A 24,057-nucleotide genomic window follows, 5' to 3' on the forward strand; every position below is an offset into this window, starting at 1 on the left:
TGAGTCCTAGATTTCTTGGATGTCTGGATGGATCCTGTAGTAATTAAGAGAGCTAAGAAACAAAGTAGAAGAACAGGTTTTGTGTACAAAACTATTTTCAGTTTTGTACATTTGTAGCACATAAACACACATAAAGAACCCAGCTAGAGATGCGTTTCCTCTGTCACTTGGGAGAGTGAGAGGGAAGAGATAAAATTTGTGAGTCATTGATATATTGGAATATTAGAATATTCTTGGTACTTGAGGATTCTAAGGAAAGGAGGAAGACAGAAGAACATAATGCCTATTACATAATAGGTATTCAATAAATATATGTTGTCTGAATAAAAGAACTCTAGGGAGCACACATATTTCAAGTATGGGTGAGGGAAGACAAGCAAGTACAAGAGAGGAAGACTGATAGGGAGAGAACCAGGAGGGGAGACTGGTATGCTGTGAACTGATCAAAGTCAAAGACTAATGGCTAAACTAATAACAAACAATTGTCTGCCCTTCCTCCATGTGGTAAGCTTTCTCTGCCATGCTTAGTTTAGTTACTGTACCATTCTTAGTTATGTACAGAATTCTGTTTTCAATATGCCTTTTTTTTTTTTTTTTTGAGACAGTCTCTGTCGTCCAGGTTGGAGTACAGTTGTGTGATCTTGGCTCACTGCAACCTCCACCTCCCAGGGTGAAGCTATTCTCATGCCTCAGCCTCCCTAGTAGCTGGAATTACAGGCATGTACCACCGCACCCAGCTAATTTTTTTCCATTTTTAGTAGAGACAGGGTTTTACCATGTTGACCAGGCTGCTCTTAAACTCCTGGCCTCAAGTGATCTTCCTGCCTCGGCCTCCCAAAGTGCTGGGATTACAGGCATGAGCCACCACGCCTGGCCTCAATGTGCATTTTGTAAATTATGTGGTTGGAAGTTAAACAGGAAAATTCGCTTAACCAGTATGTTGAAGGATTTCTAAAAGATCAGAAACAGGAACATCAATGCTCAATTGCTTGTGATACACCTTTTCCTCGGTGGGCTCTTCTCCACAGCTCCTACTGAAGATAATACAAAATTAAGTAAATAATAGTAGATTATTTACTTAATTATTTAAATCTTTTCATTCAAAGGTGAAGTATGAAGTAACAGAAGATGTGTACACGTCCAGAAAGAAACAACACCAGACCATGATGCATTATTTTTGTGCATTAAATACTCTTCAGTACAAGAAGAAAATAGCATTGTTAGAACCTCTACTTGGGTACATGCAAGCTCAGGTAAATACTGTACTGTATTTTGGATTATAACTGTCCTAAAAGCTTTATATTAAGCTTGATATTTACATTAAGTATAAAGATTTATAAACTATTTTCAACATCCTTGTTCATGTCTGTGGAAGTAATTTTTAAAAATGTCATCAGACTGTTATTTTAAGGAAGTTAGGAAGAATGGTTTTCCTTGCAAATGAAGATTTCAAATATTTTAGGGTAAATGAAACCACTTGTTCACCGTAGCTGGGGACTGAGAACAGAAAGCTAAATGAATTTCAGAGTTACACCTATTGCTGGAGCTTCAACTAAACACTTGCTTCATAATAGATCTGAAAGAGAATGAACAGGTTTGGGTTTATCCCATATTCCTTGCATACTTCCTGAGTTAAAAATAATAGATGAACTCCAGCGTGCCCCAAGGTACATCAGGAAGGGGGCTAGAAATTTGTTTTGGGTAGTATAAGACAAAGTGTCAGTCTCCTAAAAATTAAGAGTTTAAAGAAAATTGAGGCCAGGTGCGGTGCCTCATGCCTATAATCAAGCACTTTGGTAGGGCCGAGGTAGGAGAATCACTTGAGTCCAGGAGTTTAAGACTAGCCTTAGCAATGTAGGGAGACCCATCTCTACAAAAATTGAAAAAATTAGTTGGGCTTGGTAGCATGCCTCCATGGTCCCAGCAACTTGGGAGGCTGAGATGGAAGGATCCCTCGAGCCTAGGAGGCTGAGGCTGCAATGAGGTGTTACTGTGCAGTCTGGATGACAAAGCGAGACCCTGTCTCAAAAAAAAACAAAAAATTGAATCTATTTAAGTAAAAGAGTACTTTACTGGATTATTCCTCAGATAGAAAACTTATCTTTGTAGTAAACATGAAATACTTTATATAATTTGTTGGAAATACTTTAAAATTTATTTTCCAATTTTAAAAGATTGTTAACCATACATATGTATTACTTGTTCCAATTCAAAAAATATAAAAGGATATGTAGTGGAATTTAAGTCTAACTTCCTTAATGGCTCCATGTGCAGTAGAAATCACAAACTACAATGTATTTTTACATAAATGGGAATATTCCTTTGTTTTTTACCTAACCATGTATCTTAGAGATTGTTTATATGATTTACTTTAAGTATTGCTTAATGTATTTTTGTATTGTTCAATTCCCCTGACTCCCTGCTCTCCAGATAAGTTTCTTTAAGATGGGTTCTGAAAATCTTAATGAACAACTGGAAGAATTTTTAGCTAATATTGGAACAAGCGTTCAGAAGTAAGTATTTTTTTCCTTAAAATTGAAAATGAAATGATGTGAATGATAGCTTAACAGCTCAGTGATATAATGTAAAGATATTTATCATTTAATTTCCTGAGTGAATATTTTCCCTGCCATGAGAGTTTCTTATATGGTTCATGGTTACTTCTTGTTTTTTTTTTTTTTTTTTTTTTTTTTTTTTTACCTCTTTTTTCCATAGATTGTGAACTTCGAATTTCTTAATGGTGATAATTTGATTCTAAACTCAGTTTTATGTCTGAATAAAACAGACACATAATAGTAATTCCCCATAAGTGAAATTATCTTTAAACTTGAAATTGTGGGAGTTTAATGGGAGATTACTAAATATTGTTTCCACGCCATGAAAGCTTAAAGACAGAGAGAAAGCAGTTCTCATCAGGTTCAAAATGCTGAGCAGTATATGTGGTCTGTCCACGGTATGGAGAGAGATGAAAGTGATTGTTGTTTTAAAGGCACAGGACCTCTGTTTTAAAGGCGCAGTTTGAAAATTATGCCAAAATCAGGGATTCAGTGGGGCTTCATTCATTTTTTGAATTTAGTATTGTTTCCAAAATATCTAAGTTTCAAATAAACTGTAAACCTGTTTTAAAATGTATTTGTGTTGTTTTAACCACGCATGCCACATTTCCTCTCTTTAAGAAAACATATCCAAAACAAATATGCAGGTAAACATGATTAGTAAGGAGTTCTACATTGATTGTGATTTATAGTAAATAATCTGTTCTGTATCAGTGTTCGCAGGGAAATGGACAGTGATATAGAGACCATGCAACAGACAATAGAGGATTTGGAAGTAGCCAGTGATCCCTTATATGTGCCTGACCCAGACCCCACCAAATTTCCTGTTAATCGAAATTTAACCCGAAAGGCTGGATACCTTAATGCTAGGAAGTAAGAAAACTATTGTTATTTTTGTATATTGTATATCATGTAAGACAATACCAAATGAATATAATAAATAATTGATGTCTGTCATATTGTTTTGATTTTTATTAAAGGTTGAAACTTTTTAGAGGTGTTAGTATTATGTGAACTTTTTGACAGATGAGGTACGTAAATACTTTTCAGAAGTAAAATCCTACCTAGCTATTTATTGAATAATGTAGAATGATAAAAGAAGTGAAACCAAGGCTGGGCGTGGTGGCTCACACCTGTGATCCCAGCACTTTGGGGGAGACCAAGGCAGGTGGATCACCTGAGGTCAGGAGTTCGAGACCAGCCTGGCCAACATGGTGGAGCCCCACCTCTACTAAAAATACAAAAATTAGCCGAGCATGGTGGCTTATGCCTGTAGTCCCAGCTACTCAGGAGGCTGAGGCACAAGAATCACTTGAACCTGGGAGGCAGAGGTTGCGGTGACCCGAGATCGCGCCACTGCACTCTAGCCTAGGGGACAGAGTGAGACTCTTGTCTCAAAAAAAAAATGAACTGAAACTAATTTGAGTTTAAGTAAATATTCACATATGGTATCATCACATGAGAATGCTGCGAAATATCATTTATCATACTTTAATATATTTGTAATTATAGCACCAAGTCAAATGTTAGTTTTCACCTGATGATAGGATGAAGCAGGTTAACCCTAGAAATAAAATAAATTCTATTGTTTTGAATTTACTCCCTTGGAAGTTGAACTATAACCTGTATTTTATGGATCGTTATTATAACAGCCACAGTTTGATAATTTCCAGCCTTGTTTTGGAAACTGTATACACATTCACAAAAGTGAGTCAATATACATGAATTTATTTTAGAGACTGAAAGCATATTTATATTTATTTTCTTGGCATCTTGGTGCCTTTTCGGAAGCCAGTTCTTTGTAACATGCTTTATCTTGTGTCTAGCTGATGATGAGATTCAGGTATGTTGTTATTAAAGAGTGAATGTGCTTTCTTCATTTAGTAAAACAGGCTTGGTGTCATCTACCTGGGACAGACAGTTTTACTTCACGCAGGGTGGAAATTTAATGAGTCAGGCCCGTGGGGATGTAGCAGGAGGCCTGGCCATGGACATAGACAACTGTTCAGTGATGGCTGTGGACTGTGAAGACAGACGATATTGTTTTCAGATCACCTCTTTCGATGGAAAAAAGTTAGTATTTTTTCCTACTACTAATTATCTATAATATTTTAAACTTCTGAAATGTGGGATAATTCCTTTTTGTTTAGAAATTTTATGGACATTTTAGGTTCATATGTATTAAGATAAATTGCTTTTTAATCTTGTAGAAATATATTGAATTTTTGTTTCTGACTTGGTTAAATGGTTTGTTGATATTTTGAGGTTGTCAAAGCAATGTCATATAGTAAAGACCTGTGATTTCATGTTAGGGAACTGGAACTGAAAATCCTGTGTAGCATCGGGGAATACAGAACAAGTTCATGGAAAGAGTCCTAAACCTGGAGTCAGAAAGTTCAAATTCTGGATCCATTACTTACTCTGTGGTCTCAGACAGCAGAGTAATGTCTGTAACCCCTCTCAGCTCCATTTTTGTTCATGTAAAATGTGAGTGGGGGGGTTGTAATCCCTACTTCGTAAATTGTTGTGAGGAACAGAAATTCTAACATATGTAATGTGACTGACATACAGTAGGTGCTAACAACAGTGTTATTTTAAAATGTTAATCAAATATTTCTGATCAGATTATTTTTCCATTAATGTTTATAATACCATTTTAAAAAATTTCTATTACCTTTTTTTGAGGTGGGGTCTTTCTTACTATGTCTCCCTGGCTGGAATGCAGTGGTGTGAACATGGCTCACTGTAGCCCCAACCTCCTGGGCTCAAGGGATCCTCCCACCTCAGGATCCCAAGTTGCTAGGATCACAGGTGCATGCCACCATGTCTGGCAATTAAAAAAAATTTTTTTTGTAGAGATGTCTCATCATGTTGCCCAGGCTGGTCTCCAACTCCTGGACCTAAGTGGTCTTCCTGCGCTAGCCTCCCAAAGTGCTAGGATTATAGGCCTGGGCCACCACGCCCAAGCTTCTATTACTTTTGCATTAAATGAGAATCTTTAAAGTAGCATTTAAAAGAAATTTTCAAAAAGCATGGAAAGTTTAAAAAGGAGTATGAAAAAATTCTACTGTCTTATTAATCGAAAGCAACAATTAACTTTTTTGTCCATTGCCTTCCAATTTTTAACCTAAGTACATTTTTAAAATAGTTGAAGAAATACTGTAATTTGGATTTGCAGCCACCTATTAAAAACATGTTATAATGGCTATTCTATAATCTATTTAAGGACATACATTATAATTTAAACATTTTCCTAATGATAGATGTTTAGACTATCTGCCATTTTTCCCCCACTCAATTAAAATACTGCTTTTAACCTTTGAACTTTCTTAATTTAATAATCAGGAGCAGCCTCTGGGTTCCCTGAAAGTCATTTTTTTCCCCTGTATTTATGCACATTAAGATATTATACAAATAAATAAATTTGACCTTTACCCCTGAAAAAAAGATGCTATAGGCCAGGCTTGGTGGCTCACGCCTGTAATCCCAGCTCTTTGGGAGGCCAAGGTGGGTGGATCACCTGAGGTCAGGAGTTTGAGACCAGCCTGGCCAACATGGTGAAACCCAGTCTCTACTAAAAATACAAAAATTAGCTGGGCATTGTGGCAGGTGCCTGTAATCCTATCTACTTGGGAGGCTGACGCAGGGGGAATTGCTTGAACCCAGGAGGCAGAGGTTGCAGTGAGCCGAGATTGCGCCACTGCCTTCCAACCTGGGCAACAGAGTGAGACTTTGTCTCAAAAAAAAAAAAAAAAAGATATTATAGCTCACTATCCTTTATCAAAATGGTTGTTTAATTTCACATTCCTTCTACAAACATACAATGAATGCCAATATTGTGTGGATTTATCCCACTAGATATTGGGAATCACTGTATTCATTTATCAAAATTACCAACTTGTTAACATGTTACTTACTATAAGTACTTACTTTTTGTTTAATGCTTACCTGATTTCCCATTTCATATTCCTGGTGTGATGCAAAATTAGTAAAAATTATTATTTTCTCTAACTCTAATATTATATCTATAGAAAAGTGAATTAATGATATGTTAATGATTAACATTGAAATATTTGATTTAATATTAAAGGAGAAATAATGAAGTAAAGTTTTTGCTATTAGGATCATTGATGCATATTTGAAATATATATGATAAGTTCATAATATATAGGAAATATATATGATAAGTTGAAATGTATTGCCTTCACTGAAATGTAACTTTGTCATGGTCTGTCTTCTAAGGATCAGCACCTGTTTCCTTTTTGGTACATCTTGGGATAGGTAGCCAAAGTCAGAGTTGTTAAAGTCTGCATCCTGATATCTCTGGTGGTCTCCTTTTCCTAAGATACTGTTGGTTGTGTTTTGTTTTTGTTCTTTTAATACCGATTGGTTTTTATACATGCCTTTACCTTTAAAGATTAAAAAGTTCTCTCAGATTATGTTGAAAATACTTTTTTAAACAGTTGAGGCTCAAATGTCTCTTCTCTTCCAGATCTTCAATTTTGCAAGCAGAGAGTAAAAAAGATCATGAAGAGGTAAGATTTTACTTAGTTCATTTCTTCATTGACATTTAAAAATATTTCTCTGATGACAAAACATATATTAATATGTTTATTGTAGAAATTTTGGAAAATCCTAGTTAATTAAAAATCTTTCTTTTTCTTTTTTTGGTAAAGGTCTATTGTCCTTGAGCAATATTCTTGTTTCTCACAGAATTTTGTAGAGGGAGGGACCTTAGAGATCATCTCTGCTATTTTAAAGACTCAGATTGAGAAATGACCTTGTGACTGTTGCTGTCTGGCAGGCTGTTAGTATCATGAGGTGACAGTTTAATTTACTGTCTTCTCTCACCAATCCTTTGAGACACTATTTGCTGCACTAAGAACATAGTGGCAGCAGATGTGACATGGCAAGGAAACAACTAAAGCTGAAAATCTTGGAGAAATGAAAGATAGAAAAACAAAAATTTGGGAGTCTCTGTTCTTCCTCATGAGCCTTTTCTTTTTGACTCCATTTTTACTCCTACTATATCAGATATGGAAGGTAAGGTATTAGCAATAATTGATGCTTCAAACCTTTATCTTGAGAAACATTCTTCCATGAAAATATATCTTAGCTTGATTTTTCGCCTTTTAATTTGGCATTATAATTGTGTTGGTAAAAGATAAAAGTTGGAAATGCTATAGAGATCTACCTTTATTTACTTCTTATGGAAAAGAGTAATATTAAAACTTGCTTTCGGTCTCTGAGGAACACACACAAATGTCTCTGTTCTCTGCATAATTTACCAAATAAAATATTTGTTTAGATTAGTGAGGCTCATCAGGCACTTCAATCCTCGAGAGTGAAGCAGAAGATGTAGAGTGGAGATTGTTTTCTATGCTAATTATTTATAAACTTGACAGAAGGGAGGCTTGTAAAATATATTCGCCAAGAATATATTTGTCTTTTAAGTTTTTTTTGCATTTGTGTTTATGATACCTGAGTTCACACCGTCTTGTTTGGTGGGGATTAGGAGGGGAAGTGATATAAAAAGATAAATATAGATTATTAAGCATAATTTAACATGATTGCTGTATTTTTTATTTTCTTATGTGAATTAAACTTGAGATTCTTATATAAATCTACTGAATGTTTTCATATATTTAAATAATGAAAATGTTGAATGTTCTTTTATATATATTTATACGCACCCTCTTTATGAAATGTTTTCTTATAAGGAAGATAAATGGATTACTTCTAATGAAACATCTGTTGCAGTTGAGTATTGAACATTTGCCTTTACAAGAGAAGCTTTGTAGAAAAAAATTATTAATTATATTTTTCTATTTTTTTCTCTTGCAGTGGATCTGTACAATAAACAACATATCTAAACAAATATACTTAAGTGAAAATCCAGAGGTAATATTTTTATTTTATGTTACCCAGATCTAACAAAATTGAGTAATTTTGTGGCTTACATGTTTTTATTAATTCATAATTTTTCAAGTTCTGTAATTTTTTAATTTGGCCTTAAATGGGTAGATTTTTTTTTTTTTTTTGGAGACAGAGTCTCGCCCTGTTGCCCAGACTGGAGTGCAGTGGCCTCATCTTTGTTCACTGCAGTCTCCACCTCCCAGGTTCAAATGATTCTCCTGCCTCAGCCTCCCCAGTAGCTGAGATTACAGGTGTGTGCCACCACACCCAGCTAATTTTTGTATTTTTAGTAGAGACAGGATTTGGTCATGTTGGCCAGCCTGGTCTCAAACTCCTGTCCTCAGGTGATCTGGCCATCTTGGCCTCCCAAAGTGCTGGGATTATAGGTGTGAACCACTGCGCCTGGCCTGAATGAGTAGCTTTAATGTGCCATATATGTAATGAATGGTCTTCCTAGCACAATAAATTATTTCAAAAGATACTCAGCTCAGTCAACCAACAAATATTTATTGGGTGTTGACTATTTAACTCTGTGTTGAGCACCATGAAGAAAGGAAATACAGAAGAAAATTGAGCCATGGCCTCTGCCCTCTAGGAGCCTATCTGTATGGAGAGACAAAACTAAAACTTTAAGTAACATTTCAGATAAAACAGGATGTAATTGAAAGCATATGGTGATGACTAAAGGCTTAAGTTTTGAGAATAGTTTTGAGAATATTAAGATCAGTGAGGACTTCAGAGAAAACTCTGTGGAAATGGTGGAAACTTGAGTTGGGTAGGATTTGTTTGTGTTTTGAGGAAAAGAAGATACAGTGCAGATAAGAGAATAAGTACAAATGCAGAAATGGCAAATTTATGAAACTGTAGTATAATTAAAGATTTTTGTTTTTTTTTTTTTTGGAGACAGAGTCCTACTGTGTCGCCCAGACTGGAGTGCAGTGGCACTATCTCAGCTCACTGCAGCCTCCGCCTCCCAGGTTCAAGCGATTCTCCTGCCTCAGCCTTTTGAGTAGCTGGGACTACAGGCCTGCACCACCATGCCCAGCCAATTTTTATATTTTTAATAGAGACAGCGTTTTGCCATGTTGGCCAGGCTGGTCTCGAACTTCCAACTTCAGGTGATCTACCTGCCTTGGCCTCCCAAAGTGCTGGGATTACAGGCATGAGCCACCATGCCCAGCCAAGTTAAAGGTTCTTCATAGAGAATACAAAACTGAAATGTGCATACAAGTCACTTAGGGGTCTTGTTAAAATGCATAATATGATTCAGTATGTCTGGGGTGATACAGCGTGAATTCCCAGTTTTGCAAATTATACTTTGTGTAGTAAGGATATCAAACCAGATGAACTCTGAAGTGTAGATACAGCCATAGGTGCAGTCCAAACATACGGGTAGAACACAGGGGTACAGAGAATCCTTGAAGGAGTCAAGTGGGTACCGCAGCATAGTTGGAAAAGGACTTGACTCTAGGACAGGAGCTGTCTGACCTCTGCCACTGTTGGTGGGCCTGTCTGTGCTGTGAGAGAGTCCAGGCAACTCCTGGCTGATGATTTCAGCTGAGGCTGGGAGGGCTGATTTCTTTGGGAGGCTCTCACTCTTCTAAATTGTAATCTGCTGTTGATGTAATGGTGGATTAGATGGGAGGGCTAGACTAGTTTAGTAACTGATTGATATGAAGGATGAAAGAGATGAATAAGGTAAAGATGACTTCCAGGTTTTAAACCCAAGAGAAGAGAAGAGGAATTTGGGAAAGAAAAGTTCTGTTTTTTTCTTAATGAATTTGAGGTGCCAGCTAAGAAATGCCTAGGAGGAAGTTTTGAACCGTAGAAACAAAATCTCATGACCTCCAAAATACTAGTAATTATACTGTAACATATAATGTATTATAATTATGTCTAATACAATAAATTATGAGTTTAGGCCAAGCGTGGTGGCTCACACCTGTAATCCCAGCAATTTGGGAGGCCGAGGCGGGCGGATCACGAGGTCAGGAAATCGAGACCATCCTGGCTAACACGGTGAAACCCCGTCTCTACTAAAAATGCAAAAAATTAGCCGTGCGTCACGGTGAGCACCTGTAGTCCCAGCTACTCAGGAGGCTGAGGCAGGAGAATGGCGTGAACCCGGGAGGTGGAGCTTGCAGTGAGCCGAGATCATGCCACTGCACTCCAGCCTGGGTGACAAAGCAAGACTCTGTCTAAAAAAAAAAAATAAATAATAATTATGAGTTTAATTACGGAAAATCCATGTTAACTATAGAGAAACCTTTTGCTTTTAGTAATTTGATCTCCTGCCAATCTAGCTTTTCCTTTTTGTAAGGTTATTTGGGAGCAACAAAAAATACCATTAAAATACAAATTAAATGATTTATTTTATCATCTAGGAAATACAGTGTTTGGATTTGAATAGTTTGTAATACTTATATAGTCTTTTCCTACCAATTATCAGAACTAATTTTTAGTTAGTATTTCTTAGGTTATCCAGAATTATTTTATCTGTGAGAATAGAAATTTTGATCAGTTTGTAGCATTGTATTGGTGATTTTGCTAACAATAAGACACAGAAATGCAAAATTGTTTTGTTATTATTTTTTCTAATTTAAAGACCATGTTTATGGAGTAGAGCCTGTTGTCCCAACTACTCAGGAGGCTGATGGGGAGGACTGCTTAAGCCTAGGAGATCGAGGGTGCAGTGAGCCATAATCATTGCACGCCAGCCTGGGCAGCAGAGAACCTGTCTCCCAAAAAAAGACCATTTAAAAAATTGTGAAAAAATCTACAAATTTACCATGTTAACTCTTTTTAAGTATACAGAAATGTTAACTATATGTACATGATTAAAACAGATCTCTAATTTAAATACCATTTTTATTCAGTCAATATTTTAAATAAAAGTCTAAAGTATTTCCTATGAAAAGCTTTCTTATTTTCAATTTTTCGGTCTGAAAATATGACAACTTTATAAATTAATAAACAGATATTTCTGAGCATAAATATATTCTGGAAAATTGTGAAAACTTTACCAGCATAGTTATAAAATACTCGTATTTTGTGAGTATTTCCTTATTCCTTCTAAATTTCTTTATTCAACAAATGTATCGATTGTCCATTGTGCCAGGCACTGGACTGTGTGCTAGCAATACAAACTTTAATAAAAAAAATCTGGTAGTTAAAAATGTAAAGAAAACAATATTTTCTTTAAAAATTTAAAGTGTGCAACACTTGCAGGGAATTTTAAAAAATTAAAGAAAAAGCAATATCTAATAATTACATATAAGTAGAAAATCAGATTTTTTGCTAGGTTATAGGAAGAGGAAATCAGTTATGTACCCTAATATTAAGGCGAGGGAATACAGAACTACTTTAGTAGCTCTAATTTATATTTTAAGTGTAACCAGAAGCATTCTAACAATTCAGAGTTACATTCAAACTTTTGGTTTGCTTACTTTACTAATATTAGTCCTTTTTAAAAAAAATTAAAATAGGAAACTGCTGCACGAGTAAATCAGTCAGCTCTGGAAGCTGTCACTCCTTCCCCATCTTTCCAGCAGAGGCACGAGAGCCTGCGGCCAGCCGCAGGGTAAGTTACCACACTGTGAGTTATTTAAAGAAGGATATGGGCTATTTAAAGTATCTGTGATCTGGGATTATGTTTGTACTGAAACATAAGACTTCTCATTGACTTATAATGTTGTGTTTTCTTTTTTCATAGTTTGTTAAATATTTAATATCCAAAAGGGAAAATTAAATGGAATGCCTTCTTGTTTTATGCTTAGACAATCTCGGCCACCGACAGCTCGAACCAGCAGTTCAGGATCCTTAGGATCTGAGTCTACAAATTTGGCTGCCCTGTCTCTAGATTCCCTTGTTGCCCCAGACACCCCAATACAGTTTGACATAATTTCTCCTGTGTGTGAAGATCAGCCTGGCCAGGCAAAAGCCTTTGGCCAGGGAAGCAGGTGGGTGATAGCATCACAGGTACATTGTGCTGTGGTCTGTAAGGCTTATAATCCGCTGTCTACATTTGAGAGTCATCTCTTATTTATCATGTACATCAGCTATGTTGTACTTTCTTTAATTACGTAACATACTGATAGTTAGGGAAGAACCATGCAGGTTTTTCCTCTATGTCTTCTGTCTCAGTTAAGGAGTTAAGATAATTTAGTTTCAAAATATTTAATTCTGTATTGCTTATTAGGTCTACTTCTTGGATATTTGCTCTTAAAATTGCAGAAGAAAGTTGATAGCCCTGTCTTTAGGTCATGACAATTTTTTAAAAATTCTTGAGGATAATACATGTGATATGGGTTTATTAGAAAATATTATCTTATACCAGAAAAAGAAATCTTCAGGAAGTTACTAAAACATTATCACTATTATGAATTATTAATGAATCATCTTTTATTTATATAATGAATATTCTCACCAAAGCAGTTAAAATTTTTCCTTGGCTGTGGTTGAAGGAAACATGACTTAAGGCAAATCATTTATTAAGTAGAATGGACACCTAATGAATTGATCATATATTAATTTGGATATACATGGCTATGACCCACAAAAAGTCATTTACACATCACAGAAATACACTTAGCATTTGATGTAATAGAACACATACTACAGATATTAATTTCCTGTTATCTTAATGTCAGTGTTTTTTTAGAACCACTTAGCTCTCTGCTTCCAAAACCTATTTTGTTTTGTTTTGAGACGGGGTCTCACTCTGTTGCCCAGGCTGGAGTGCAGTGGCATGATCATAGCTCACTGCAGCTTTGACCTCCTGGGCTGAAGGGATCCTCCTGCCTCACCCTCCTGAATACCTGGGACCACAGGCGTGCACCACCACACCCAACTAATTTTTAAATTTCTTTGGTAGAGAGGGGGTCTTCCTGTGTTGCCCAAGCAGATCTCAAACTCCAGGGCTCAAGCAGTCCTCCTGCCTCGGCCTCCCAAAGTGCTGAGATTACAGGTGTGAGCCACAATGCCCAGCCCTTCAAAACCTACTTTGAGTTGTACTTTTCTTCCTTCACTGTGGTGTGCCACAAGCCATGCACACTAAGGAGGAAGGTAACTTCCATCTCCAGTTCACTTTTCTTTTTGCATTGTTACTTGTGCTTTGAGAAATACAGGTTTAAACTAGATTATAGCTAACTTGCAACATATACTTACAGAAGTAAGTAAAAACCTAAAAAGAAGTTTTTACAATTCCAGGACATTCTTAGCATTTTTCTCAAGCAGCTAAGATTGCAGTTAAATCAGTGTTCCTCTGTGCTGGTTTATTTAAATTCAAGAACTTTTGCAACATGGTTTATTATTATGTTGATTTTTTGTTGTGTATGGCTAAACTTCCAATTCATCTGTGTCTTCTAAAGTGCATGAACATTGATCAGTTAATGTGTGACAACAGAGGCCTTCATCATAGTAATTTAGTGATCAATAGTGTTTCTTAACAGGATGGGGCATTTTAGAGCTTTCTTTTTACAATGTTAACTCTGGTTTTAATGATTATATTCTTCTATGTGGCTCATGGTAACTGATCATTTGTTCATATTTTTTTCTGAACTTTTTAGGCGTACAAATCCATTTGGAGAATCTGGGGGAATTATAAAATCTGAAACTGAAGGTAACACAGATGTGCAGCATTCATATTTTAGAACTGCTTCTCAGCAAACTGTGAAGAATTTATTGTTTATATTTGTTCTGCTGCTAAGCTCAGTTTTCATGTTATCTTTACTTCAAAATTTCCTCTACTTATAGTACACTTGAAACAACAGAACTTAATCTGACTTAAGATGTTGTGATTCATACAAAACTATAGACTCACACTTGTGACCTTATAGTCAAATTCTCAGTGCCTAAGATACCTTTCAAGCTTTTCCTAACAGCTGATGTTTCACTTCTGGTACTGGAGCATAAATTTTGTTTTTCCACCACTAACTATTCATTTTAATTCCAAACTTACAGAAATGCTGTAAGAACCACCAGTTGTGTGTGTGTGTGTGTGTGTGTGTTAAGAGACAGGGTCTCCCTATGTTGCCTAGGCTGGTCTCGAACTCCTGGGCTCAAGGGATCCTCCTGCCTCAGCCTCCCAAAGTGCTAGGATTACAGGTGTCAACCACCACGCCTGGCCTCAGAACCACCAATTGTTGAAGCATTACTTTTAGCTATTTGAATTTTAAACCCTAATTTTCCTGTAACTTGGAATGCTGTAGTTAGGAGTTATTTTGAAATGTATCCCTTAAGTTGTTGAATTTTTCACTGGAAAGTCTAAAAGGAGGCAATGTATTTTATTCTTTTGGAAAAGAAATATGGCATTTAAAAATATATAATACACCTTGTTCTGTTATAGATTCTATTCTTCATCAGTTATTTATTGTCCGATTCCTTGGTTCAATGGAGGTGAAATCAGATGACCATCCAGATGTTGTTTATGAAACTATGCGCCAAATCTTAGCTGCCCGGGCCATCCATAACATCTTTCGGATGACAGAATCGCATTTATTAGTCACTTGTGACTGTTTAAAGTAAGTAAAACCCTCCCTTAAAAAGCTGTAGAAAAAACATGTACATGATTTCAGCCTAATTAAAATTTGTTTTCCAATTTTTAAATTATTATTTTAGGTTAATTGATCCACAGACACAAGTTACAAGGCTCACGGTGAGTTCCACATGATTTAAGCTTTGTTTTAGGTCCCTTTGTATATATACACATTTTACAATTTGATAATAATCCTAATCCTGTATATTCAAGTGTGATAGGATCAGCTATGATTGGTCTTTGGCTGTTATAGTTAAGTCTGTGGCCATCTCCAAAAAGTTATCATTGAACAGTTTATGTAACTTAAAATAATTAACACAATTCTTATCATTGTGTTATCATTGAACATTTTATGTAACTTAAAAGAATTATCATTGAACATTTTATGTAACTTAAAAGAATTAACACAATTCTTTTTGTAATTTTTTAACAGTTCTTTTTGACTTTGTAAAATGTGTTAATGACTAGTAAAATAAATGTAATATTCAACAACCTCTTTTTCTGCTTGTTAATTCAAACCAAATATGACATTACTTGTTTCTGCATTACGAGTCTGTTAAAATAATTGGCTTTAATATATTACAATATTTATATTTTTAGAACTTAGCTTATGAGTTTGTCACAAGTGCTGCTGTAATGACTTGTAAAATCTCATGTTTGCTTCTGATGTTTTCTGTGGCAGTTTCCATTACCTTGTGTAGTTTTGTATGCTACACACCAGGAAAATAAGCGCCTTTTTGGATTTGTTCTTCGGACATCAAGTGGGAGAAGTGAAAGTAATCTGTCATCAGTCTGCTATATATTCGAGTCAAACAATGAGGGGGAAAAGGTACATGGCTTTGCGGAATATCTCTGTCATAACTACTTACTAAGTGATTCTTACTAAGATTTAATAATTATTAAATTCTTACTAATTAAATTACTTAGTAATTACTGATTGAATTCTTTACAATTAATACAAATTTATGAGGTACATGTGAATTTTGTTACATGTATAGAATGTACAGTAAGCAAGTCAGGGTATTTAGGGTGTCCATCACCCAAGTACAATACATTTTTGTTAAGTATAGTCACCCTACTCTGCTGTCAGATATTAAATATATTCCTTCTATCGTAATTTATGGTTGTACCCTTTAATCCACTTTTCTTCATCCTCCCCTTTCCTCATCACTCAGCCTTCCAAGTCTCTTATCTATCATTCCACTCTCTGCCTCCATGTGATCAATTTTTTGGCTCCCACATACAAGTGAGAACATGTGATATTTGTCTTTTTGTTCCTGGCTTATTTCACGTAAGATAATGACCTCTAGTTCCATCCATGTTGCTGCAAATGACATGATTTCATTCTTTTTATGGCTGAATAGTACTCCATTGTGTATATGTACCACATTTTCTTTATTCATTTATCTGTTAATGAACATTTAGATTGATTTAACATCTTTGCTATTGTGAATAGTGCTACTGTAAACATGTGAATGCAGGTATCCTTTTGATACAGATTTCTTTAATTTTGGGTAGATACCCAGTGGTGGGATTGTTGGATCGAATGGTAGTTCTATTTTTAGTTTTCGAGAGATCTCCATACTGTTTTCCATAGTGGTTGTACTAGTTTATGTTCCCACCAACAGTGTATGAGTTCCCCTTTTTTCTGCATTTCACCAACATCTATTATTTTTTGTCTTTTTAGTTATAGCCATTCTGACTAGGGTAAGAATGACTCATTGTCATTTTGATTTGGATTTCTCTAATGAATAGTGATGTTGAGCAATTTTCATATACCTGTTGCCTGTTTTTATGTCCTTTAAGAAGTACATATTCATATCCTCTGCATACTTTTAAATGGGATTATTTTTTTCCCTGTTGAGTTCGTTGTATATTCTGGATATTAGTCCCCAGTTGGATGAACAGTTTGCAAATAATTTCTCCGATTCAACAGGTTGTCTCTTTACTCTGTTATTTCTTTGGCTGTGCAGACACTTTTTAGTTTAAGCCCCATTTGTCTATTTTTATTGCCTATACTTTTGAGGTCTTAGGCATAAAATCTTTGCCGAGACCAATGTGCAGGAGTTTTCCCTTCGTTTTCTTCTAGTATTTTTTTTCCTATGGAAAATAACCTTTATTTTATTAATTTATTTATTTTTGAGATGAACTCTCGCTCTGTTGCCCAGGCTGGAGTGCAGTGGCACAATCTTGGCTCACTGCAACCTCCACCTCCCGGATCAAAGTGATTCTCCTACCTCAGCCTCCCGAGTAGCTGGGACTACAGGTGTCTGCCACCATGCCTAGCTAATTTTTTTAGTAGAGACAGGATTTCACCATGTTGACCAGGCTGGTCTTGAACTCCTGACCTCAAGTGATCCACCTGCCTCGGCCTCCCAAAGTGCTGGGATTACAGGCGTGAGCTGCCACACCTAGCTGGAAAAAAAACCTTTAATAGAACAGTTATTGAGAATATCATACTAACAAAGTTTCTCAAGAGACTAAGAGCTAAAATGGTGAAAGTAGGATGATCTTTTTTTTTTCTTTTTGATTTTTGTGGGTACAAGGGGTGTGTGTGTGTGTATGCACTTTTTTTTTTTTTTTTTTTTAAGATGGAGTCTTGCTCTGTTGCCCGGGCTGGAGTGCAATGGTGCAATCTTGGCTCATTGCAACCTCCGCACCCCCCAGGTTAAAGCGATTCTCCTGCTTCAGCTTCCTGAGTAGCTGGGACTATAGGCATGTACTACCACGCCCAGCTAATTTTGTATTTTTAGTAGAGACAGGGTTTTTCCATGTTGGTCAGGCTGGTCTCAAACTCCCGACCTCAGGTGATCTGCCTGCCTCGGCCTCCCAAAGTGCTGGGATTACAGATGTGAGCCACCTCGCCCAGCCAGGTGTATATATTTATGCAGTACATGAAATATTTTGCTACGTGCATGCAATGCATAATAACCACATCATGGAAAATTGAGTATTCATTCCCTTAAGCATTTATCATTTGTATTAGAAACAATCCAATTATACTCTTTTAGTTATTTTTAAATGTACAGTTATTATTGACCATAGTCCTCCTGTTTTATCAAATACCAGGTTTTATTCATTCTATCTTTTTTTTTTTTTTTTTATCATTAACCATCCTCCCACCCCGCATCCCCACACTACCCTTCTCAGCCTCTGGTAACCATCCTTCTACTCTCTGGCTCCATGGGTTCAATTGTTTTGATTTTTAGATCCCACAAATAAGTGAAAACATGCAACATTTGTCTTTCTGTGCCTGGCTTGTTTTGCTTAACATAATGACCTCCATGTTCCATATATCTTGTTGCACATGACAGAATCTCATTCTTTTTTATTGCTGAATAGTACTCCATTGTATGTAAGTACCACATTTTCTTTATCCATATATCATCCATTCAAATGACAGAATCTCATTCCTTTTTTCTGGCTGAATAGTACTCCATTGTGTATGTGTACATTTTCTTTATCCATTCATCTGTTGATGGACACTTAGGTTGCTTCCAAATTGTGGCTATTGTGAACAGAGCTGCAACAAACATGGGAGTGCAGATGTCCCTTCAATATATTGATTTCATTTTTTTAGGTATATACCCAGCAGTGGGATTGCTGGATCATATGGTAACTCTATTTTTACTTTTTTAAGGAACCTCTGAGTTTTCTCCATAGTGGTTATACTAATTTACATTCCCACCAACAGTGTACAAGGGTTCCCTTTTCTCCACATGCTTCCCAGCATTTGTTACTGCCTTTTTGCTATAATAAGCCATTTTAACTGGGGTGAGATAATACATTGTAGTTTTGATTTGCATTTCTCTGATGATCAGTGATGTCGAGGACCTTTTCATATGCCTGTTTGCCATTTGTACGTCTTCTTTTGAAAAATGTCTATTCAAATCTTTTGTCCAGTTTTAAATCAGATTAAGTTTTTTCCTATAGAGTTGTTTGAGCTCTTTGTATATTCTGGTTATTAATCCCTTGTCAGATGAGTAGTTTACAAATATTTTCTCCCATTCTGTGACTTGTTTCTTCACTTTGTTGATTGTTTCCTTTGCAGTGCAGAAGCTTTTTAACTTGATGAGATCCCATTTGTCCATTTTTGCTTTAGTTGCCTGTGCTTGTGGGGTATTACTGAAGAAATTTTTGCCCAGACTGATGTCCTGGAGAGTTTCCCCAATATTTTCGTGTAGTAGTTTCATAGTTTGGGGTCTTAGATTTAAGGTTTTAATCCATTTTGATTAGATTTTTTTATATGGTGAGAGATAGGGGTCTAGTTTTATTCTTCTGCATATGGATATCCAGTCTTTATTGAAGGGACTGTCTTTCCCCCAATGTGTATTCTTGGCACCTTTGTCAAAAATGAGTTCACTGTAGTTGTATGGATTTGTTTCTGGATTTTCTATTCTGTTGCATTGCTCTATGTGTCTGTTTTTTTTTTTTTTTTTTTTTTTTTTTGCCAGTACCATGCCGTTTTGGTTACTACAGCTCTGTAGTATTGTAATTTGAAGTCACGTAATGTGATTTCTCTAGTTTTGTTATTTTTGCTCAGAATAGCTTTTGGCTATTCTGAATCTTTTATGATTCCATATACATTTTCAGATTATATTTTTCTATTTCTGTGAAGAACATCATTGGTTTTTTTGATAGGGATTGCATTGAATCTGTAGATTGCTTTGGGTAGTATGGACATTTTAACAATATTGATTCTTCCAATCCATGAACATGGAATATGTTTCCATTTTTGGTGTCCTCTTCAGTTTCTTTCATCAGGGTTTTATAGTTTTTTTTTTTTTTTTTTTGAGACAGAGTCTCACTCTATTGCCCAGGCTGGAGTGTGCAGTTGCATAATCTTGGCTCACTGCAACGTCTGCCTTCCAGGTTGAAGCAATTCTCATGCCTGAGCCTCCCAAGTAGCTGGGATTACAGGTGTGTGCCACCATGCCTGGCTAATATTTTTAGTAGAGAAGGGGTTTCACCATATTGGCCAGGCTGGTCTCAAACTCCTGGCCTCAAGTGATCCACCTGCCTGGGCCTCCCAAAGTGCTGGGATTACCGGCATGAGCCACTGCGCCCAGCTTGTAGTTTTCATTATAGAGATCTTTCACTTCTTGGGTTAACTCCTAGGTGTTTAATTTTATCTATGGCTGTTGTAAGTGAGATTACTTTATTTCTTTTGCAGATTGTTCACTGTTGGCATATAGAAATGCTACTATGTAGTATGTTGATTTTGTATTCTGAAGCTTTACTGAATTCATCAGTTCTAATAGTTTTTTGGTGGAGTCTAAGTTTTTCTAAGTATAAGATCATCATACCATCTGCAAACAAGGATAGTTTGACTTCTTCCTTTCCAATTTGGATGCCTTTTTTCTCTCTTGTCTGATTACTCATCTTCCATCTATAAGGTGGAAAAGCTTTTGGTTTTTCCCCATTCAGTATGATACTAGCTGTAAGTCTGTCATATATGGCTTTTATTATGTTGAGCTATATTCCTTCTATACCAAGTGTTTTTTAGGGTTTTTAATCATGAAGGGATGTTGAATTTTATCAAATGCATTTTCAGCAGTAATTGATTAAATAGTTTTTGTCCTTTATTCTGTTGATATGATGTAGCATATTGATTGATTTGCATATGTTGAACTATCTTTACATCCCTGGGATAAATCCCACTTGGTCATGATAAATGATCTTTTTAATGGGTTGTTGCATTTGGTTTGCTAGTATTTTGTTGAGGATTTTTGCGTCAATATTCATGAGATATATTGGCATGTAGTTTTCTTTTTTTGATTTGTCTTTGTCTGATTTTGGTATCAGGTAATACTGGCCTTATAGAATGAGTTTGGAAGAATTCCCTTCTCTATTTTTTGTAACATTTTGGGTAAGATTGGTATTAGTTCTTTAAATGTTTGGTAGAATTCAGCAGTAAAGCCATCGGGTCCTGGGCTTTTCATTATCAGGAGACTTTTTATTATGGTTTGGATCTTGTTACTTGTTATTGGACTGTTCGGGTTTTGGATTTCTTCGTGGTTCAGTTTTTAGGTTATATTTGTCCAGGAATTTATCCATTTCTTCTCGATTTTCCAATTTATTAGCATGTAGTTGCTCATAGTAGCCACCAATGATCCTTTGAATTTATGCAGTATCAATTGTAGTGTCTCCTTTTTAATCTCCAATTTTATTTACTTGAGTCTTCTTTTTCTTCGTCTGGCTAAATGTCAGTTTTGTTTATCTTTTCAAAAAAACCAACTTTTTGTTATGTTGATCTTTTGTATTGTTTTCTTCATGTCAGATTCATTTATTTCTGCTCTGATCCTCATAATTTCTTCTAGTATTTTTATAGTGTTGGGTCTTATGTTTAAGTCTTTAGTGTATTTTGAGTTGATTTTTGTATATGGTGAGAGGGAAGGGTCTGGTTTCATTCTTCTACATGTGGCTTTCCAATCTTGCCAGAACCATTTATTGAAGAGGATATCCCTTCCCTAGTGAAAGTTCTTTGTCAGCTTTGTTGACGATCAGTTGGCTGTAAACATGTGGCTTTGTTCCTGGGTTCTCCGTTCTGTTCCATTGGTCATATGTCTTATTTTTATAACAATCCTCTGCTGTTTTGCTTACTGTAGCCTTGTAATATATTTTGAAGTTAGGTAATGTGATGCCTCCAGCTTTGTTCTTTTTGTTTAAGATTGCTTTGGCTATTTGTATTGAACCTATAGATTGCTTTGGGCAATATGGTTATTTTAGCTGTATTATTCTGATCCATGAGCATGGGATGTTTTTTTGTTTGTGTCTGCAGTCTCTTTCATCAGTGTTTTGTAGTTTTTTGTATAAATACAATTCTTATATAATTCTAAGATTTTTGGAAAAAACTCCCAAATTTTGCGTAGGCTGACTGTGCTGCTTGAGCAAAGCATCTCTGAAGAGAGCCAAGCTGATGGGTTGGGCCTTCTGACTCTACAGACTCATGTTTTCCCTGCCACTGATAGTTGGTGCAATATTTTAGCCTCTAATTTATGCTGGGAATGGAATATATTCCCAAAACCAGCCATTTTCAGATGTCTTCAGCTTAGAATAGCATTAGCAGCTGTGTGCATCTTCCTTGTAGGCCTAACTATGACAGTAATGAATTTGACATAACAAGAAATGGGGTATATGAAGGTGAGTGTCAGCAGTGGAAGCCTATAGACTTCAAGGAAAACATACAAAGCCTTGGTTTTGGGGCTTGAGCATTCTTAAATATGCTTTTGCTTGAAGCAATGTATTAGGATTCATTATAAAACTAGTTACATCAGTTATTTGGATACTTGACATTTTTGCTTTGTTGTGAGAACTGCCTGAATTTTTCATACTTTTTCCCTTTTTAGATATGTGATTCTGTTGGACTGGCAAAACAGATAGCTTTGCATGCTGAACTGGTAAGAATCCAAGATGTGGCTGGGCACAGTGGCTCATGTCTGTAATCACAGCACATTGGGAGGCTGAGGCGGGCAGATCACTTGAGGTCAGGAGTTCGAGACTAGCCTGGCCAACATGGTGAAACCCCGTGTCTACTAAAAATACAAAAATTAGTTGACTGTGGTGTCGTGCACCTGTAATCCCAGCTACTGAAGAGGTCTGAGGCATGAAAATGACTTGAACCCGGGAGGTGGAGGTTGCAGTGAGTTGAGATCACACCACTGTACTCCAGCCTGGGCAACAGAGCGAGACTCTATCTATCTCAAAAAAAAAAAAAAAAAAAATCCAAGATGCGTGATTTTCCAAGAATGTTAACTAAAATAGTGTATTAGCTCTTTCATATTAGCAAGTAAATAAAATGATTTTGCTAAACAATTAACAGTGGATACTATTACCAACATAGCATTTAGAATTTGGATAATTGTTTGCCATTGAATGTAAACTGTTGGTGTGCTTTCTTATGTATAAATGCAAAAAAAAATTGAAAGGTTACAAATGTGATATTAACTGAAATGTCTAAAATTTAAAGTTATTTCATGTTTAATTCATTAGTTTTATTCATCTGTTTCTTAGGATCGTAGGGCATCAGAAAAACAAAAAGAAATAGAGAGAGTAAAAGAGAAGCAACAGAAAGAACTCAATAAACAAAAACAGATTGAAAAGGTATACAGTCCTAATGTCTAGATCTTTGTGTGTTGTTTGTGAAGACTTAATTCAGCACTATGACTTTCAGATTTGAATTTCCAAATGAAGGACTGTTTCTGCTTGTTCAGCCACTTCATAAACAGATGATTCATACCATAGCAGAAAAGGGTCACATCTCTTTTTTGATACAATGTTTACATTATAGTTATGTTGACATGTAATATGACTGTTTCAAAAATATACCAGAACTTTAATATTTCAGAGGAGGTTGTCTCTGTCAAAGCAGTTGAGAGGCTGTATAGCTTTAACTGCCATTGCTGAAAGCCATTTTGCCTTCTATGGGGGGAAATAAATATATATATGTTATATGAAATATATAATGAAATATGTATTTTTAATATTGCCAGGAGTGTCAAATCATTGTCCATCCAACAGGATAATTTTAAAAGACAAATTTTGGAGCAAAACTTGAAGAATGCATTAAATGATCCATGAGATTGTAAGAACGTGTTATGGGTTGCAGATTGACTGTAGGAATAGTAAAGAGGAGACAGCTGGGATACTTAGATCAGATCAGTAAGCATTGGCTGTGGGCTATCTTTCTGGACAAAGAGGGAAGTGGCAAAGATGACACTGAAGTGAGGCTTTCTTGGTAGGCTAGGCTGAGAGAAGGTGACACCTGATTTAGCAAGATGAATTGGACAGGGATGGAGAAAAGGGCTGGAAAGGGAAAGGAGTGTGGGGTGATCCCTTTAGAGGGTTTTACTATGGTAAAAGATGATGGGCTTTATTTGGTTGTTGGTTGTAAAAAAAGAAAATGAGAAAAAATATTTTAGTTTGAATGCTGGGTTTTATAGGATGGTGCCAAAATTCATTTTGGTGTTGTATTGTTTGGGTGTAGCTTTTCTTTTAATCAAGTTGTCAGAAGTATGCATATATATTTATGACAGAAGAACTGAAGTGGCT

The 24,057-nt window shown here is 35.9% G+C and overlaps 1 protein-coding gene across 3 annotated transcripts in view; it reads left to right on the forward strand.

The window, feature by feature from the left end:
* The window catches only part of LOC105482612 (adaptor protein, phosphotyrosine interacting with PH domain and leucine zipper 1), a 44,035-nt gene that overhangs the window by 18,077 nt on the left and 1,901 nt on the right, over window positions 1–24,057 (forward strand). For all 3 annotated transcript variants that reach the window (XM_011742827.2, XM_011742833.2, XM_011742828.3), the window contains 14 exons: window positions 1,107–1,253; window positions 2,431–2,513; window positions 3,270–3,428; window positions 4,440–4,628; window positions 7,048–7,090; window positions 8,400–8,456; window positions 11,957–12,051; window positions 12,248–12,430; window positions 14,039–14,091; window positions 14,818–14,992; window positions 15,090–15,126; window positions 15,689–15,835; window positions 22,356–22,406; window positions 23,020–23,109. In XM_011742827.2, coding sequence (XP_011741129.2) covers window positions 1,107–1,253; window positions 2,431–2,513; window positions 3,270–3,428; window positions 4,440–4,628; window positions 7,048–7,090; window positions 8,400–8,456; window positions 11,957–12,051; window positions 12,248–12,430; window positions 14,039–14,091; window positions 14,818–14,992; window positions 15,090–15,126; window positions 15,689–15,835; window positions 22,356–22,406; window positions 23,020–23,109 — 1,509 coding nt within the window. The remainder of the gene's footprint in view (window positions 1–1,106; window positions 1,254–2,430; window positions 2,514–3,269; window positions 3,429–4,439; window positions 4,629–7,047; window positions 7,091–8,399; window positions 8,457–11,956; window positions 12,052–12,247; window positions 12,431–14,038; window positions 14,092–14,817; window positions 14,993–15,089; window positions 15,127–15,688; window positions 15,836–22,355; window positions 22,407–23,019; window positions 23,110–24,057) is intronic.

The sequence above is a fragment of the Macaca nemestrina genome, chromosome 2 (genome assembly GCF_043159975.1).
Source record: "Macaca nemestrina isolate mMacNem1 chromosome 2, mMacNem.hap1, whole genome shotgun sequence".
NCBI lineage: Eukaryota > Metazoa > Chordata > Mammalia > Primates > Cercopithecidae > Macaca > Macaca nemestrina.